The sequence below is a fragment of the Somniosus microcephalus genome, chromosome 1 (assembly GCF_052327205.1).
Source record: "Somniosus microcephalus isolate GS21.2 chromosome 1, FLI_Smic_1.0, whole genome shotgun sequence".
NCBI lineage: Eukaryota > Metazoa > Chordata > Chondrichthyes > Squaliformes > Somniosidae > Somniosus > Somniosus microcephalus.
Window position 1 is genome coordinate 59,494,537 of NC_140987.1, and position 20,505 is coordinate 59,515,041.

Here is a 20,505-nt window from a genome sequence, read left to right on the forward strand (position 1 = left end):
AATTTTAACCCCTAAAAACAGGTGGGTTGGGGTCGAATGTAATGTTAAAAAATTTTTAATCTCAATCCCGACCCCAACCCACCCACTTCTGGGTTTAACGGAGATGGGACAGAGGTGGGCAGCCAACCCGCTCCCAGGAGGCGGGTTGGCTATTTAAATATTATATTGAAGCTGGGAGCCTCACACTTAAACTGCCTTACAGGTTTAACCTTGGCCGGCCAGGTTTCCCAGGCCTCAGGAAACCCAGCAGCTCAAGGGAGGCAAGGATAAGTGCCTTTACAGCACTGCTTGTGGGCCAGGAGGAGCAGGAGTGCTTCCCCCTGACCCCTAAGCTTACCTCCTTCCCAGGGATCAGATCACACCACCCCGCCACATCCAATGGCCCCCACCCAATCAGGGATTGGACCCCCCCACCCCAGATCGGACCCCCTCCCCCAGACTCCCACTAGCAGCTGCAGGCTCCATAACTGTGGCTGCAGAATGCTCCAGGGTGTTCCCCACCTAACTGGAAGCCAAGCCTGTCAATCAGGCTGTCTTCCAGGTGGAGATCCTTTTCTAAATAAATGTCGCATGCTGTGTATTAAATCCGTGTGTTAATGGAGACACGGAATGCAGGAGTTGGTTTAACAAGTCTTTACTGAATGGAGACAATCTGGAAACTGAAACTACAGAAGCCTGCCAGGGCCTTTTATACAGGGATGGTCACTGCCGGTACTGCAATCTGAGGCCAGTTATTCCCTTAAAGGGACATACACAACAATTCCTCCCCTTTTAGATAAACAGTACATAACATTCATTTAACAACTAAATAATAACTAATTACAATTACAATTACGGTTGCTAGATACATTAGTTGAAGTTAAGCAATTATAAGTTCAGTCTTTGAGGAGGCTTCCTGATTCTGTCTGGATAACGCCTCTTTGGGATATCAGGTTCTTCTGGCAAGGTTGAGTCGGGATCAATGTCGTTGTTTGGTTCGTCTGCTTCCAATATCACCGATTCTGCGGTAGATGCAATTGGTACTTCGGTTTCATCGCCAGGTGTATCAGATCGTGGTGTGGAGTTGAGGTTTTCCAGTGACTCTAGAATCTGGTCAGCATGGCGTCTTACAATGCTTTCTCCAACGTCCACGGTATGCTCCAGTCGGAGCAGCGGGAGCAGCAGAGGAGGAGCCCGGTATAAAAACCGGCGACCAGCAGAGGCCCGAGACCAGTCGGAGCAGCGGGAGCAGCAGAGGAGGAGCCCGGTATAAAAACCGGTGACCAGCAGAGGCCCGAGACCAGTCGGAGCAGCGGGAGCAGCAGAGGAGGAGCCCGGTATAAAAACCGGTGACCAGCAGAGGCCCGAGACCAGTCGGAGCAGCGGGAGCAGCAGAGGAGGAGCCCGGTATAAAAACCGGCGACCAGCAGAGGCCCGAGACCAGTCGGAGCAGCGGGAGCAGCAGAGGAGGAGCCCGGTATAAAAACCGGCGACCAGCGAGGCCCGACCAACTCAGCAGCGGGGAGAGAGGTAAAAAGTAATCAGTGTGTGACGTCACCAGGGAGCAGGTAAGTGATTGGTTGGTGAGTATTTCTCTTTTTTAAACTTTAACTCTGTAGTTTAGAGTTACTAGGGTCTTTTCTGGTGTAGCAGGGACTGTTGGTAGACTATACAAGCGCCTTAGAGATAATTTTCATTGGTGATAGTAAATTAATTTAAATTAAGTAAAGGGAAGGTCATGCCAGGTGAGCCCAGCCCCGTGATATGCTCCTCTTGCTCTATGTGGGAATTCAGGGACCCCGGTGCCCCTGATGACCACGTGTGCCAGAGATGCATCCATCTGCAGCTACTAGCAGACCGCATTGAGGCGCTGGAGCTGCGGGTGGATGGGTTGTTGAGCATTCACGATGCTGAGAGGGTCGTGGATAGCACGTTTAGTGAGTTGGTCACACCGCAGGGAAGGGCTGCACAGGAAGACAGGAAATGGGTGACCACCAGGCGGAGCAATAGAAGCAGGCAGGTAGTGCAGGAGACCCCTGTGACCATTCCCCTCTCAAACAAGTATACCGCTTTGGATACTGTTGAGGGGGATGACTCACCAGGGGAAGGCAGCAGCAGCCAACTTCCTGGCACTGGGGGTGCTCCTGCTGCCCAGGAAGGGGGGAAAAAGAGTGGGAGAGCAATAGTGGTAGGGGATTCTATAGTAAGGGGAACAGATAGGCGTTTCTGTGGCCGTAGACGTGAATCCAGGATGGTTTGTTGCCTCCCTGGTGCCAGGGTCAAGGATATCACTGAGCGGCTGCAGGGCATTCTGGAGGGGGAGGGTGAACAGCCAGAGGTCGTGGTCCACATTGGTACCAACGACATAGGTAAAAAGAGGGATGAGGTCCTGCAGCAAGAATTTAGGGAGCTAGGTGAAGGATTAAAGAGCAGGACCTCAAAGGTTGTAATCTCTGGATTACTCCCGGTGCCACGTGCTAGTGAGTATAGAAATAGGAAGATAGAACAGATGAATGCGTGGCTAAAGGGATGGTGCAGGAGGGAGGCCTTTAGTTTCCTGGATCACTGGGTCTGCTTCTGGGAAAGGTGGGACTTGTACAAGTCGGACGGTTTACACCTGAACCAGAGGGGAACCAATATCCTTGCGGGGAGGTTTGCTAGCACTGCTGGGGGGGGTTTAAACTAACTTGGCAGGGGGATGGGGTACAGAGTGGAGCTATAGTAGGGGGTGATTTACAGCCAAATACAGAGGAAAAAACAAGTCAGCTGGGAAGGCAGAGCAAATATGTGAAGGCAAAAGGGAATATGGCAGGGCTGGAAGGCATTTATTTTAATGCAAGGAGTCTTGCAAATAAGGTGGATGAACTGAAGTTGTTGTTGAACACATGGGAGTACGATATTGTTGCCATCACGGAGACATGGTTGAGGGAGGGTCAGGACTGGCAGCTCAATATTCCGGGGTATAGAATCTTCAGGCGAGACAGAGGGGGGTGTAAAAGGGGAGGGGGTGTTGCGATATTAATTAAGGAGTCAATTACTGCTGTAAGGAGGGATGATATATTAGCGGGTTCCTCAAATGAGGCCATATGGGTAGAACTTAAAAACAAAAAGGGGGCAAGCACTTTGCTGGGAGTGTACTATAGGCCCCCAAACAGTCAGGGGGAGATAGAGGAACAGATATGTAGGCAAATCTCAGAGAAGTGTGAAAATAATAGGGTAATAATAGTGGGGGATTTCAACTTCCCCAATATAAATTGGGATAGTCAGAGTGTGAAAGGCTTAGAGGGTGCAGAATTCTTAAAGTGCATCCAGGAGAGCTTTTTGAGCCAACATGTAGAAAGTCCTACAAGAGAGGGGGCGGTACTGGACCTAATTCTGGGGAATGTAGCCGGGCAAGTGGTGGAAGTATCACTAGGAGAGCATTTTGGCGACAGTGACCATAATTCGGTGAAATTTAAGGTGGTCATGGAAAAAGACAAAGACGGCCCGGAAATAAGGGTTCTAAATTGGGGGAAGGCCGATTTTAATATGATAAGGCAGGATCTGGCCAAAGTGGACTGGGAGCAGCTACTTATAGGAAAATCCACATCAAAACAGTGGGAGACTTTCAGAAGGGAAATAGAGAGAGTACAGCGCCAACATGTTCCTGTAAAGGTCAAGGGTGGGACCAACAAGCAAAGGGAACCTTGGATGACAAGGGAGATACAAAAATGCATTAGAAATAAAAGGGGGGCTTTTGGCAGTTACAAAAGACTAAAGACGGAAGAAGCCCTAGAGGAGTATAAAAAGTGCAGGGGCATACTTAAAAAAGAAATTAGGAGGGCGAGGAGGGGCCATGAAATAACACTGGCGAGCAAAATAAAGGAAAATCCTAAGATGTTTTATAAGTATATTAAGGGCAAGAGGATAACCAGGGAAAGGGTAGGGCCCATTAGGGACCAAAGTGGCAATCTGTGTGTAGAACCAGATGATGTAGGCGGGGTTTTAAATGAATTTTTTGCATCTGTGTTCACTATGGAGAAAGACGATGCAGACATAGAAATCGGGCAAGGGGATTGTGACATACTTGAACATATTAGCATCGAGAGGGAGGAGGTGCTAGCGGTTTTAGCAGGCCAAAAAGTCGATAAATCCCCAGGCCCGGACGAGATGTATCCCAGGTTGCTGTGGGAGGCAAAGGAGGAGATTGCAGGGGCTCTGACACAAATTTTCAGAACCTCTCTGGCCACAGGGGATGTACCAGAGGACTGGAGAACAGCTAATGTAGTACCATTATACAAGAAGGGTAGCAGGGATAAACCAGGGAATTACAGGCCAGTGAGCCTAACATCTGTGGTAGGGAAATAATTGGAAAAAATTCTGAGGGACAAAATTAGTCTCCACTTGGAGAGGCAAGGATTAATCGGGGATAGTCAGCATGGCTTTGTCAAGGGTAAATCATGTCTGACAAATCTGATTGAATTTTTCGAGGGGGTGACTAGGGAGGTGGATGAGGGAAATGCTGTGGATGTGGTTTACATGGACTTCAGTAAAGCTTTTGACAAAGTCCCGCATAGGAGACTGGTCAAGAAGGTAAGAGCCCATGGGATCCAGGGTGCCTTGGCGCGTTGGATCCTAAACTGGCTGAGTGGCAGGAGGCAGAGGGTGATGGTCGAAGGTTGCTTTTGTGACTGGAAGCCTGTGTCCAGTGGGGTACCTCAGGGATCGGTGCTGGGTCCCTTGTTGTTTGTGATCTACATAAATGATTTGGATGAGAATGTAAAAGGGATGATCAGTAAGTTTGCAGATGACACGAAAATTGGTGGGGTGGTAAATTGCAAGGGGGAAAGCCTCAGGCTACAGGACGATATAGACGGGTTGGTCAGATGGGCGGAAAAGTGGCAAATGGAATTTAACCCTGAAAAGTGCGAGGTGATGCATTTTGGACGGACAAATAAGGCAAGGGAATACACAATGAGTGGTAGGACCCTAGGAAGTACAGAGGGTCAGAGGGACCTCGGTGTACATGTACATAGATCTCTGAAGGCAGCGGAACAAGTAGATAAGGTGGTTAAAAAGGCATATGGGATACTTGCCTTCATTAGCCGAGGCATAGAATATAAGAGCAGGGAGGTTATGATGGAGCTGTACAAAACGCTGGTGAGGCCACAGCTGGAGTACTGTGTGCAGTTCTGGTCGCCTCACTATAGGAAGGATGTGATTGCTTTGGAGAGGGTGCAGAGAAGATTCACCAGGATGTTACCTGGGATGGAGCGCCTCAGCTATGAAGAAAGACTAAACAGGCTGGGGTTGTTTTCCTTGGAGCAAAGAAGGCTGAGGGGGGACCTGATTGAGGTGTACAAAATGATGAGGGGCATAGATAGGGTAGACAAAGAGGAACTTTTCCCCTTAGTAGGGGGGTCAATAACAAGGGGGCATAGATTCAGGGTAAGGGGCAGGAGATTTAGAGGGGATTTGAGGAGGAACTTTTTCACCCAGAGGGTGGTTGGAATGTGGAACTCAATGCCTAAAAGGGTGGTAGAGGCAGGAACCCTCACAACATTCAAGAAGCATTTGGATGAGCACTTGAAATGCCATTGCATACAAGGCTATGGACCAAATGCTGGAAAATGGGATTAGACTGGACAGGGATGGATGGGCGGCGCAGACACGATGGGCCGAAGGGCCTCTTTCTGTGCTGTAAAACTCTATGACTCTATGACTCTATGACATTAGAGGTCCTTGCCGTGTACAGATCGTTCCTGGCTGCCATTTCTCTGTGCGGTAGTCCCGGGCCAAAACTGGTTGACCTATCTTAAAACTCCTGGTCGGCCTTTCATTCATATTCTGAAACTGCCTGTTCTCCACATCTCTTCTGACGTTTGGCTTAACCAAATCCAAGCGGCATCGTAGTCTTCGATTGAAGAACATCATGGCTGGAGTTTGGTTGGTAACCGCATGTGTCACATTCCGGTCGGCAAACAAGAAGTTATCCACCTTGTGTTGTAGGGGTATATCTTCATTACACATTGCCTTGATAGCCTTCTTGAATGTTTGAACAAACCTCTCGGCCAATCCATTAGTGGCTGGATGATATGGGGCGGATGTGTAATGCTTAACACCATTGGGGCAGTAATTCGGGTCGATGGCTTGCCGCGCGTGCAAGCCCCTGATATGCACTTACCCGACGCACTGACATTTCACCTCCAGGGACGCCTGGAATTCCATTTTGAAACAGAAGAATCCCGGGCAGCGTCTGACGTCACGCCGCCCAGGAGTGCAGCCAGCGCGAAGCCTGGAGCGCGCTGTGCAAGTGAGACACGCCCCTCGAGGTCTCAGTTTAATAGGACACGCCCCCAATGTTTCTCACAAGCTGCTAAGCATTTTTACATGCAAAGCAGCATTTTAAATAGGTTTTTGGTATTTTTATGAAGCTTTTGGTAACTTTTATAAACTTTTAAAAATGTTTACATTATTTTGAAGAATCTGAAGTAGTTTTAAACAGAATTAAAGCAATTTAAAGACTTTTAAAAGTCCTAAAATCATTTTTTTAATTCCATTTATTTATTTAGCAATGTCGTCGTCATACGTGTCTTCACACTGTTCCCTTTGGGGAACTGTATGAAGTGGTGGAAGGATTTATGGCCGTGATTAACACTCATTCCGTGACCGTAACCATCTTTGAACCAGCCATTAGGGTGGTTAGTCCTATGGCGGGAGGGTTTTACGGGCTCCCACAAGCTATACAAGGAGGGGGGGCCGCCCACACCCACGGACGCAAATATCCCACTGGATGTCAACCCAGAATTTAGAGCTGGAGCTCCGACTCCACTTGCCGGGACTGTCTGGAGCGGGGTTCGAAACCCTACCCCGTCTGGCCCAGCGGCGGGGATCCTACCGCTACGCCAAAGGCCCAATCCGATTAGCAACGTGAAATGGCTGGAATGAGCACAATTCACGGCATTGAAAGAACTCACAATTGAACTGATGATGACCTCAGCAATCTCCTCAACGAGGTGGAGGCGCAGCGCCTGCTCATCATTGGTAATGAGAAGTCAAAGGCGCCGCAAAAAGGACAGATGATAGCTTGGTCTTTCAAGTGGCAGCATAGGGCTCCAGTCACGGGGAGGGAAAAGGCGCAGGAAACGTATGGGTGTCACCTTTTACGCGGAGTGGGCCTTTTGCGTAGCGGTAAGCATCCCCGCCACTGGGCCAGAAGGAGTAGGGTTTCGAACCCCGCTCCAGACAGTCCCGGCAAGTGGAGTCGGAGCTCCAACTATAAATTCTGGGTGGACATCCAGCGGGATACTTGCGTCCGCGGGTGTGGGTGGCCCCCCCCCTCAGATGGGTTGTGGGAGCCCATAAAACCCTCACGCCATAGGACTAACCACCCTAATGGCTGGTACGAAGATGGTTATGGTCACGGATGGAGTGTTAACGTGGCCAGAAATCCTTCCACCACTTCATACAGTTCCCGAAAGGGAACAGTGTGAGGATACGTACAACGATGACCTGTTGCGCAATGCACCTCCTTGGACCCTCAGTCGCAGATGCGAGGGGGCAAATCGTGCAATTGTTAAATTTTTCATTTTATTGACATGTAAAATGTTGGCCCAGTAATTCCCTTCCAAACGCGCGAGTACGGTTGGGGTACTTACGCGTCTGTCCGGAGGAAATGCCGGTTTTCAGCATGCACAGTGCATGCGGGGAAAACCGGCATTTCCTGTCCTCTGAACAAAGGGGTTCAGAGGCAGAACGCGTGCGACTGTACAGGCAGCGCGTGCGCAATAAAATTCGCCGCTTTCATTCATGCTTTCAGTGAGGTCAAGTCCTTACAACTTACACATGAAAAAAGCATGAGTACAGTTGCTCCAGAGGCTGTGGTTGTTTGGGAAAGGGATTAAAGTTATTTTAAGAAATGCTGAGGTAAGTTTTAAAGTTTATTTTTGTTTTTTAAAATGGGTTTTCAGTACTGTAGGTAGAAGGAGCAATTGTGGCTATGTGAATTGAATTTGCTGTGTTTATTAAATGTGAAAATGACTCCAACATTTTTAAGAAAGAAACTTTTCATCAGTAATATATTCTTTTAAGTAATTATGTATGTATGTCTGTATATATTCCTTTGCGTGTATGAATATATTCCTTTACTTATGTGTATGAATGTATGTATTTAATTATAACTTTCAGAGAAAGTAACTTATTGGAAAATCATAATTAAAAACATACATTCATACACATAAGTAAAGGAATATAAAACATACATACATATACGTAAAGGAATATATGCGGACATACATACATAATTACTTATTACTGATGAAAAGTTTCTTTCTTAAAAGTGTTGGAAATGTTACATTACTCATTTTAGAACACTCATTCTCACATTCAATTCACACAGCCACAATTGCTCCTTCTACCTACCGTACTGAAAACCCGTTTAAAAAAAAAAATTTAAACTTTAAAACTAACCTCAGCGTTTCTTAAAATAACTTTGCTCCCTTTCCCAAACAAAAATATTGCCTTTCAGAAGCTCCACGATAAAATATATCTTCCTCCGCAGCCTTGGAGCAACTTTACACATGCTTTTTTCAAGTGTAACTTGTAAGGACTTACCCTCACTGAATCCATGAATGAGATCGACGAAGTTCACTGCGCACGCGCTGCCTGTACAGTCGCACGCGCTGTGCCTCTGAACCCCTTCGTTCAGAGGACCAGAAATGCCAGCGTTCTCCGCATGCACGGTGTTTCCTGAACGCCGGCATTTCATCCGGCCAGATGCGTGAGTACCCAGACCGTACTCACGCATTTGGACCTGAATTACTGGGCCATTGTTCTTTAAGAACCTCCGGAACTCTTCAGACACAAACTGTGGTCCATTGTCAGAGCAAATCTGTTCAGGCAGCCCATTCCTGGCGAATATGGTTCGTAAGACTGTGATAGTTTTTTCTGTGGTGGTTGAGGACATTTTTATTACCTCTGGCCACTTTGAATGTGCATCCACCGCAATTAAAAACATCGAGTCCATAAAGGGACCAGCAAAATCAATGTGCACCCTTTGCCATGGAGATGAGGGCCACTCCCATGGATGTAGAGGGGCTTGTGGTGGGGCGTTTTGGACCTTCTGGCATCCTGTACAGCTCTTGGTCATCTCTTCGATTTCTCTATCGATTCCCGGCCACCACACAAACGCTCTGGCTATGTTCTTCATTTTTACCCCTCCCAGATGACCCTCATGAAGCTCATTGAGCGCTCTATCCTTCAATTTGGGTGGAATTACTACTCTGGATCCACACATCAAGGTTCCTCTGCACACTGACAGCTGTTCTCTTCTCGGCGAGAATGCTGGCAGCAGTGGTTCACCATGTGCTGGCCATCCCTTCACCATTAAATCATAGACCCAGGAGAGTGTCGGGTCATTTCGTGTTTCCTTTTCTATGTTTGCATTCGTCACAGGGAGACATTCGACAATAGTCGAGTGGAATAACTCCACTGGATCCACTGCCAGTTCTTCTTCCACCGTCAGCAACGGTAGGTGCGACAATCCATCAGCATTCCCATGCTGTTTAATTCCTTTGTACTCGATGTCATATTGGTGTGCCCCTAGTAGCCGTTGTGCCGTCATTATCGGTACGCCCTTCTGAGGGTTGAAAATGGAGACGAGAGGTTGATGATCAGTTAGTAGAGTAAATTTCTGACCGTGCAGGTAGTGATTGAACTTCTTCACCCCCCACACCAGGCTGAGGGCCTCTCTGTCAATCTGGGCGTAGTTATGCTCAGCTGAAGTTAACGAGAGTGACGCAAAAGCTATCGGCCTCTCAGAACCATCAAGGAATTTATGTGACAGTACCGCCCCAATGCCTTAGGGAGATGCATCACACACCAGTCTTATCGGTAGTGATGGGTTGTAGTGAGCCAATACTTCTCTTGAAGTGATTAGGTCCTTACTCTTCTGAAAGGACCGCTTACATTCATTGCTCCATTTCCATGCTACTCCCGTTCGTAGTAGGGCGTTCAGTGGATGCAGAATTGTGGACAAATTCGGCAAAAACTTATGGTAGTAATTCACCAATCCGAGGAATGACCTCAGTTGTGACACATTTTCAGGCGCTGGAGCCTTAACTACCGCTTCAATTTTGTCAGGGGACTTATGCAACCCCTCTTCATCAATCACGTGGCCACAATACGATATCTGTTTCTTAAAAAACTCGCACTTGGGGCGATTGGCTCGTAGCCCATGTTCACGTAGTCTAGTGAGCACCTGCTCTAGGTTGGCAAGGTGTTCACTGTCATCTTCACCTGTCACTAGGATGTCGTCCAAGTAACACTGAGTCCTCGGAATCCCTTGCAGGACTTGTTCCATCGCTCTTTGCCATATCGCCGGAGCTGATGCTACTCCGAATACCAGTCGATTATACTGGTAAAGACCATTGTGAGTGTTTATCGTGAGATACTTCCTAGAGGATTCTTCAACCTCCATCTGCAAATATGCTTGCGCTAGGTCAATTTTTGTAAAACGCTTCCCTCCGGATAGTGAGGCGAAGATATCTTCTATCCTTGGAAGAGGATATTGTACTGTGTGAAGGACTGGGTTCACTGTCACCTTGAAGTCCCCACAGATGCGAACCTTCCTTGGCTCCTCAGACTTATTGTTTAACGTTTTCTTCATGACAGGAACGATGGGTGTCACCCACTCGCTCCAGTCTACCTTAGATAACACGCCTGCATTCTCCAGATTCTCCAGCTCTGTCTCGACGGCTGGGCGAATTGCATATGGTACCGGTCTTGCTTTGAAAAACTTGGGAATTGCATTCTCTTCTATTTTTATCGAGGCAGTTACGCCTTTAAGAGTTCCCAGTTCTTGTTGAAATACCTCTTTGGCGTCAGCTAAGATTGTTGACAATCGTCCAGGAGTGACGTCGTCATCCTTTTTACCAGCCACCGTCAGTGCCTGAATGGAGTGCCAGTCTAAACTTATCTTTCTGATCCATTCACGTCCCAATAACGGTGGTCCACCATCTTGCAGAATGTAGAGATACAATTTCCGTATTTTCTTCCCGTTGTATTCGACAGGCACCCTTATTTTTCCTCTGGGGTATACTTTTTGCCCCGTATACATCCTCAAGACAATGGATGCCTCTCTCAAGGGTATGTGTGAGAATAGCCGCTCGTAGTCTTGTCGATTCATGACGGTTAGAGCTGATCCTGTATCCAATTCCATTTTGACTTGAGACCCTGCTATCGTGAGGGTGACCCAAATGGTTCGGTGATCCTCTTTTGTGATTACGTTGTGAAGTTTGAGACAGCTTAGTCTCTTGTTCCCGGATTCACTATCGCTCATCTGGTCTTCGGAACTACTGTCCGTCATCTTTTGTACTTTCCTGTACGGTTCCTTAGTAGCCTTTTTATTGTCATTGGTCTTCTTCTCAGACCTGCAAACTCGTGCAATGTGTCCCATCTTTCCGCATTGCCTGCATATTTTGTCCTTGGACCAGCAGTCCTTCTGGTCATGGTTTGTTCTGCCGCAGCGATAACATTTTGCAAATCCCCGTGTCATTTCGTGGGTGCTGTATTCCTGTGACTTTTGTTGTATTTCTGCAGCTCCCCTTGCTGCTGCTTCGTACGATACTGCCACGCTGAAAGCCTTATCTAGCGTCAGCTCTTTCTGAGAGTAACCTCTTCTGGGTTCCTTCACTCAGGAGTCCACAGACAAATTTGTCCCGTAAGGTATCTGCCAGTCCTGCTCCGAACTGGCAGTGCTTTGATAGCTTGCATTGTTCCGTAAGGTAATCAGCATTGCTCTCATTTTTATGCTGATTTCTCCTGTGGAATTTAAATCTTTCTGCTATCAGCAGCGGTGTAGGATTTAGGTGTTCCTGTAGGATAGCAACAATTTCGTTAAAACTCTTTGCCTTCGGTTTGGCTGGAGTAATCAGGTCCCACAATAGGCCGTACATTCTTGCGCCCATTAAATTTAGCAATACCGATGCCTTTTTCTCCTCGGCTATTTCGTTTGCCTCGCAATATACCTCGACTCTTTCCACATACGTGGTCCAGTCTTCTATTGCATTATCGAAGGCAGTGATAGCGCCAGTCTTTGGCATCTTGAAAACCTAAGATGGCGTCTCCCGCGCTTTTCCTTCGTCCCTGATGGATCAAAATGGCGCCTCCCGCGCTTTTCCTTCTTCCCCGCCGAGTTAAGATGGCGCTTCCGGCGCTTTCCCGCCGCTGCCGCTGCTGTCAACGCCGCTCTCCACGGTATTTTTATTTTTAACCGTTCCCGTCGTGGAGCGGACCCTCTGGGACACTTCCCTCCCTCTTCTTAGGTCCGAACGCTGCCCGGCTGCGAAGCACCGGCCGCGCCCTGTGTGCTCCACCCTCTCTCTCTCTCTTTGCTTCCCGACTCGCTGCCCAGCCCCGTTGCAGAGCCACCCGTTCGAGCTCTAGCCCGCCGCAGCCCAGGAAGGATCAGTGCACTACCTGCCACCAGCCCGATTAGCTGGGAAACCACAGACTGGGGAACCAAGCCTGGCTCTTAACATTCTCCCCTGCAAGTTTTCAATCCGATGATTTGGAGGGCGGTTGCCCACGGTCGACGCCCGTTTCTCGAGTTTCTTTGGATTATTTTGTTTTTCTTTTCTGGCTTCGACCTTCAATAACGTCGTCTGAGGTGCTGCCGAGTTGCAGGTAAGTTAGTTTCTTACTCATCGCCAGTATTAAATCCGTGTGTTAATGGAGACACGGAATGCAGGAGTTGGTTTAACAAGTCTTTACTGAATGGAGACAATCTGAAAACTGAAACTACAGAAGCCTGCCAGGGCCTTTTATACAGGGATGGTCACTGCCGGTACTGCAGTCTGAGACCAGTTATTCCCTTAAAAGGGACATACACAACACTGTGGCGTTAAAACCAAAACTCCGCCCCACCCCCCCCCCCACCCCCCGCTTACCAAACCCACCCCTGTCGATATCGGGACCATTAACTCTGTTTCTCTCTCTCCATAGATGCTGTCTGACCTGCTGAATGTTCTCCAGTGTTTTCTGTGTTATTTTTGCCTTGTTCCAGCAAGAAAATAATTACACTTAGGCAGCAGAGGCCCAAAGCGCCGACCGTCTAGGATCACCCCTTCATTCTATCCTATCCCTATCGAGCTCAAATTCACATAAAATACAACAAATGAGAGAGCTTTGCTCTGAAAGTAGATCACTGGGATAAAGTAAAACAAAAAGTGATAGAACATTTGAAGATTTACACAGTTAATGTTTCTGGCCTCCGACCCAATTTACAGCTGTTAGATGATCTCATGTGAGTCACAGACACTGCTCGAGTTAAAATGGCTGACCGAGATAAACATGACACAGGCAAGAACACAGGGCAGCACGGTGGCATAGTGGTTAGCACTGTTGCCTCACAGCACCAGGGACCCGGGTTCAAATCCGGCCTCGGGTGACTGTCTGTGTGGAGTTTGCACATTCTCCCCGTGTTTGCGTGGGTTTTCTCCAGGTGCTCCGGTTTCCTCCCACAGTCCAAAGATGTGCGGGTTAGGTTGATTGGCTATGATAAATTGACCCTTAGTGTTAGGGGGATTAAATACGGGGATAGAGTGGGATATGTGTTGGTGTAGGGGTTACGGGGATCGGGTGGGATATGTGTCGGTGCAGGCTCGATGGGCCGAATGGCCTCTATCTGCACTGTGGGGTTTCTGTGATTCTGTGATTCTGTGAACTAATATTCCAGAAAATGTCCAGTTGGTATAGACATTGTACCAAGCAGTCATTCAGTGCTACCCATTCGCGTTTAACATCAAGCATAAATTTCAGTTGGTTGTTTAACAGAATTTACTGGGTCTAAAGTAATGTTAGGGTTTTGTTTCAGTTTTTGCTGATAGAGTACATATTATTTGTATTCATATTAATTTCTGATATGCAGATATATAACTGTAAAACTGTACATATTCACTGTACCAAGAACAATGCATTATCTACTTTGAGTGATGTACAGTAATTCAAAATAAGTAAAGCTCTGTAAACCCTTTTAGCACAATTAAAAATATCCTGACAAAGTTCAATGTAAATATTAAATATTAACATATAAGCCTTTCCTATTCCTCCAGTTTAAAATTATTTTGCTCTTCTTAACCTATGTCTCCACCCCTGTGACATGGACCATCCCCTGGATGGAAAGGTGAGGCCTCTGTAACCAACCATTTGGAAGTGCATGAAAGCCACATTGAGTCGGACCGAGCCCCCCTCTCGACCTCTCTGTTTCATCCTACAAGAAAGTCCCTAACCTCTACATATTGCCTATCTGGCGCTCCAATCAAGCTCAGAATCATGGCATTTGGGCAATTATAGGCACAAATTCATGATCTATCACTGTATACCACAGAATAGGGTACACCAATACGCAGCATTACTATGTAATGGTGGTTATTGTAATAATCTACTGTATTTACTGTGTGCCTATTATTAGTTTAAGAAAACACTTCATATGTATTATAGCTATGGTATATGTACTTATGTATTATAGCTATGGTATATGTACTTAGATAGTACAAAGAGAATTACAGAATAGGCAACTGTATATAAGCATTTGTGATCGATAGAGAAACCAGCCCAAATGCCTGCCTTAATAATGACTGGACAGCATGGCCTTAACATACTTGGTGTACAAGTGCTTAACCTGTCCATATGAAATTCCTGTGCCTGCTATTTTAACAGCAATGGTAACACATTTATTAATCCCAGGTTTCAAATGCCCTTCCTCGTCACAGTTGTATATGGTGTATATGTACTTAGGTGGCATACTAATATGAGGTAGAGTTTGGACCCTGGAATGTAATTAATTAAAGGTAGATAATAGGCAATTATATTGATTTGCTGTTACATGTCACTCCTGTCTGCTCCATAACTCCGATTCCTCTCCATTTCAAATTCCCATCTCCTCTCTCCACCACTTGCTTCTGATCCCCCTACATGCTCCTCATGCTTCCAATCCCACCCAGTATGGAATTACGTCACCCTTTCTACACGTCTACCAAATGTGCATCCACAAACAACTGTATTCCATTCTGCTCTCAATTGTGCACTAAGAGAAAGATTCAGGGAACAATACTAGGAACTGAAACTAGTCCAACCACTCTTACTCCCTGCAAGTGGTCTACTATCATCGTAGGTTTCAGGGCACAAGGGAGGCTGCTCAATGGCTAACTGATAACTGGTTGTAAACTGATACCCCTCCAAAGACAAGTATTCTTACTCATGCAGCTGGATGATTAAATCGGCTCGGCACAAATTTTCAGGCAGGGTATGCATTCCCTCTAACAAGACATTTTAAATATCAAGTTAAGGCGCAAGTTGACTCAAAGAATAATAATGTCACTCATATAAGTTTGCTGAGTTTTCATTAATAAGCTTTGTAGAAATACACTGAAAACACAACAAACAGGCTTTAGTATCCAATAATTTTCTTTTTGCTCATTTGATAGATGTTGCACAAATCAGGTTAACCTATCAAATGTGACATGTTGCTAAATAAATTCTAGCTGGAAGATTGAGGTTTGGTACAAATGCTTCATTGTGGGGGCTGATCTAAATGTATGTTTTCTTTAAAAATGAAAGTGCTCACCTTTACTTTTACCACAGCTGTATCTATTGCTATGACATCATGATCTTGATGTTCTCCAAAGAGCTTGTCAATTGCAAAAATTGGAAGCCCACAAGTAACACAAAAGGTGTCTGTTGGCTTTGGTGGTTTCTGTGAGGTTAGCACGTCTGCATCTTCTTCTCCTTTCATTGTCTGGACATGTGCGTCTTCTGTTTTTTCTTGAGGAAGTTCCTGCAATTCTTTATCTGTAATATCCAGACCACCATCATAGCATTCAAATACATTATCATCTATAATTTTCATGTCTTCTAATACAGGCAAATCATTGGATTCTTCCTCTATGGCTTTCACAAATAAATCCTCTGGGTTTTCATGAAAGTGTGTTTCAATATTGTCATCTACCTGATTGTGGACAATTTCTTGTGGGTAATGCTGTTGTGGCATCTCCATTTCATAATCTTCTGGTTCACGGATTGTTCTACGAGAATCAGAATTTTGCTCAGTTTCTGTCTTATACTCGGTTTGGAAATCATCAGAAATAAGCCTTGAATCTTGCTCACATGTTATTATATCAGTAAGTATTTCATGTGTTGGTACTTCAAATGGCTCACATTCGCTTTGTAGGGTTTGCACAATTTCACCAGTGAGGCATTCTTCCTGCATTTCATTAGCAGGATCCAGAATCACTTCATAATTATCGGGTTCTGATATAGTCTTGTCATTCACTATTTGAGAACTTGCTTCATCTATTGTCTTTTCTTGGTTTTGACTTTCAAGGTCGAAATCTTCCTTTGACATGCATTCAATACCCTGCATTTCAACATCTAGCATTTCCATTTCATCATTGGTTGCAGGAATCTCAGTTGATTCTAAATATAATTGTTGATCAACAAAATCTGTGATTCCTTTTAGAACATCTTTACAAGCTCCTTGATCTATTCTCACGGAATGATCTACTTTCCCATATTCTTCAGTCACAGTCTGTGGAGCTACTTCATCAATCTCTAAGATGGGCTCATTGTCATTTATTTGATCATGCACCTTATCTTCAGCCTTTATAGGCTCTCCAGACCCTTCACTTTTAGTTTCCTGTCCTAATTCAGTAGGAGGGTATTCAACTTCAGGTCTGCATTCAGATTCTTCTTGTTCAGCAGATTGCTCCTTCTCCAATATATCAGCCTTAATCTGATAAACAGATGTTTCCTCATTGGGTACACTTCCCTGAATATCTTTGATTTCCACTGATGTTACAGTATTGTGCATTTCTTCTAATCCTGCTTCACTTGGGGGGGTTCCATATTCTTCAAAGGAATCACCTATATTGGCAAGCTGTCCAGCATCTAAATGCTCTTCAACATTAGAGGCAGTCTTCTGTATGTCTTCTATGTATAGTGTTTCTTCAAAAGGTGCTACTTGGCTGGCCTGTATTTCTTCACTCACCAGCTCATTAATATTCTCTTCCATTAGCTCAATCGCCTTACCTGGTTCTTCTGATACTTCCTCATATTTTACAGATTGAACCTCTGAAAAAATGTTAGTGTCCTCATATACTTTCTTATCCATCTTAGATTCTTCTTCACACTCTTTCTGTACCTCCAGAACATTTTCAGAACCTATTTCTTGTGTAGGAATTTTTGCCGCATCAGTAAATACTGCAGGAAACTGGTCCTCATTTTCTGGAAATAACATATCTCTTTCTGCACCAGCTGCATTATTTTGTGACACTGCTTCCCTCTCATAAGCCGATTCCTCTGGTATTAATTCTCTTGAAGACTCTAGAATATCATCCTTCAGAACATACTTTTCAAAGTATAATCCATTTCCATCATCTGTATCAGATGATTGACAAGGGAACGAAAATTCAGGATTACTGCTTTCCTCATCTGACTGTTCACTGTTTTGTTCTTTTCGTCCCTTAGCTTCCTCATAGAGATCTTTATAATAAAATGCTAATGCAGGTGGTTCCTCCAGAAGTGCAAGATCAATCAATTTATTTGATAAAGGAAAATCATAGGAACGCGACAGGACTCCTTCATCTGTACTAAACAACAATGAACCAGCCTCCTTCTGATTTAGTACATCTGTAATACTTTTATTAATTTCTTCTTGATTACCTTTATTGCATGGTTCAGGCATGGGTGTTTGTACAGAAAATACTGTTCCATACTTTTCCGTTGTATCATCAAAGGTTCTAAGATTTCCTGCCACATCATATTCATCAAAATTAAAAACCTCAGTATCTTCTGAACATGAAGTATTTTTCAGTTTTGACTCTGATGGATTGTCTACCTCTGGAACTGGCACTTCCTGTGCTTTCAGTTCTGATGTATCCAGATCAATGGGGACTTGTTCATCCACCAAAGTATATTTTTCAAAATAATCATCAACCCCATTTCCACTTTTTCTTGTAGATGTAGCAACTGTAGTGGATTGTTCAATGGAGGTAGGATTAGATCCCACAACAATGGAAGGATTAGATGTCTCAACTGTAGGAGGATTGGATCCAATCGTATGAGAGGGATTGGATCCGATCGCATGGGAGGGATTGGATCTGATCGCATGGGAGGGATTGGATCCAAGCACATGGGAGGGATTGAATCCAAGCACATGGGAGGGATTGGATCCAAGCGCATGGGAGGGATTGGATCCAAGCACATGGGAGGGATTGGATCCAATTACATGAGAATGATTGGAATGTACCACAGAGGAAGGATTGGATTTCTCCACAGTGAAAGGATTGGAGCTCCACAAATTGGGAGGATTTGCACTCTGTTCTAACTCATTGTGCTGTGTTTCACCCAGTAATCCTGATTGCTGTTTATCCTCCAATCTATTAAAACTATTTGAACATTCATTATCATCTTCAAAATAATTCCTTTTCATAATAGGATTTGTTTGCAAATAGATCAGGTTGTCCTGCATTTTGCTACATGCCTCTTGGTCCACTGAGCAGATTTTTGCTGGAGCAATGATGTTTAGTATCTCAGAGCCTTCAGCCACGATATTGAAAATAGCTTTCTGAATTTCAGTATCTTCTCTATAATTTAATTTATCTACTATTTCTTCCAGCTCTACTAACTGTGATTGAGAAGCATCCCCAGATGTTCTGCAAGTTCTGTTGAGTAAGGAACAATTCAGCTCTACACCCATCACTTTTGAAGGTTCAGGGTTTGTCCTCGAGTAAAACTGGTTTTCATTGATAGTAGTTTCTTGCTTTTCTGGGCAATAAGGTGATACCATATCAGCAAATGTTCTACCAGCTGGAGTGAAAGACGAATTTTTCAAACCTACATCTACAGTTTCCATGCCCTCGTCTTCAATTGTTGAAACAAAATTATCTGTGTCTTTACAAGTAACTCCTGACTGTAGACTTCCCACAGGGTTTGTAAGCTCTGAACTGATTGTTACAGAAGTCCTTGGATAGTTGCCTTCGGGATCTGCCACTGAATAAGATTGATTCTCTTTTATAATAACTTCTTTTTCTGGAAAATGAGATGGGACTGCTTTTGCAAATATTTTACCAGCTGGACTTCCATTTAAATAAGAGTTATCCTTATATGCAACAGGCGTTATTTCCATGTCAGATGCTAAACTTTTAAAGTCTGGAACAAATCTTTCATGAGATGAGGACCGACGGATGTCTGAACCAGTGACTATAGTCTTTTGCAAGTCATTTGTGGCTGTATGAATTGTTCCATTAGCTGTTAATCCCTTGATTGTTGAAGGAAAGTTTTCGGTGTCTTTACAAGTCTCTCTTAACTGTGAAACTATCACAGGCTCTGAACTGATTGTTGCAGACAGTCTTGAATCTTCTTTGTTTTCTGGTAAAGCTGAACTAATTCTTCCTTCTAAATGTTTCAAAGCAGCTTCTGATTCTTCCTCTTTTCTCAGTTGTACTGAAGAGATATTAATTTGTTGTTCAGGTATGGTTGAAAACAAATTGTTTAAACCATGATTTTTCAGAATTATATTTTGTTCATTCTTTTGCTCTGTATTTTTATTAAATTTCCTTTGACAGTGTATTGGAGTATGTAGTTGCGCACTCTCTTGAACAGAGGCAAACATCTCATACACTTCATTTCCATCCTCATTGGATTTTCTTGCTATTTTTGATATTGTAGGGCTGTGTTCCATTGGTGACTGAAGATATGTCTCAGTTTTGTTAGAATCCTTCAATGGTTTTGATTTTGCCACTTTGTCCATTGCAGTATCTAACATTACAGTTGGTTCAATTTTTCCTGGTTGTGTTCTTAAAACACATGAATTATTTCTAGGTTTCTTCACAGCATCTTTTAATTCTTCTGGCCTAAGATCTGATACCTCAATATAGCGTTTCTCAGATTTACTCTTTTTACCACTTCGACGTTCATTCGCAGATGGAGACTGAGGCAATTCATCCATTATGAATATCACTTTTCCTGGTGGAGAGATTATAGGGGTACCTTCCACGCTGTAAACATCGGAGGCTGTGCTTTCTGATGCCCATGGTGTAGAGCACCAGCTACTTGAAACAGTCTCCCAGATAATTCCACTATCTTCACTTTGAACTGTCAGCATGGAGAAGGACGAACTTGACATAATATAATTCACCTTAGGTTTTACTGACTGGTCTTTAATGGCATCCTTTAGGCTATCGGGAAATAAAAAAAAAGTTTTAAGGTAAAGTTTTTAGCATATATTTCCAAACTGTTACAAATATATAAATAAGTTTAAAAATGAACTACTAACATCATTGACATGACCAAAAGTAAGACATGTTTAAAAATATTGTAAATATCTAAATAAAAATTAGAATATGCTTGCATGTTTAATATAAATCGTCATGAATTTGTCACTTTAACAGACAATAAACTATTTGAATAAAATACACAACTAATATTGTTCAGAATTATTTTGGTGTAGGAGGTAGCATTTGCGTTAGGTTTGCACGCCGACAGGATTTA

At 44.5% G+C, this 20,505-nt stretch overlaps 1 protein-coding gene across 3 annotated transcripts in view; it reads right to left on the minus strand.

Moving 5' to 3' along the window:
- The window catches only part of cmya5 (cardiomyopathy associated 5), a 98,143-nt gene that overhangs the window by 51,669 nt on the left and 25,969 nt on the right, over positions 1-20,505 (minus strand). For all 3 annotated transcript variants that reach the window (XM_085982116.1, XM_085982107.1, XM_085982125.1), the window contains exon 2: positions 15,584-20,192. In XM_085982116.1, coding sequence (XP_085838242.1) covers positions 15,584-20,192 — 4,609 coding nt within the window. The remainder of the gene's footprint in view (positions 1-15,583; positions 20,193-20,505) is intronic.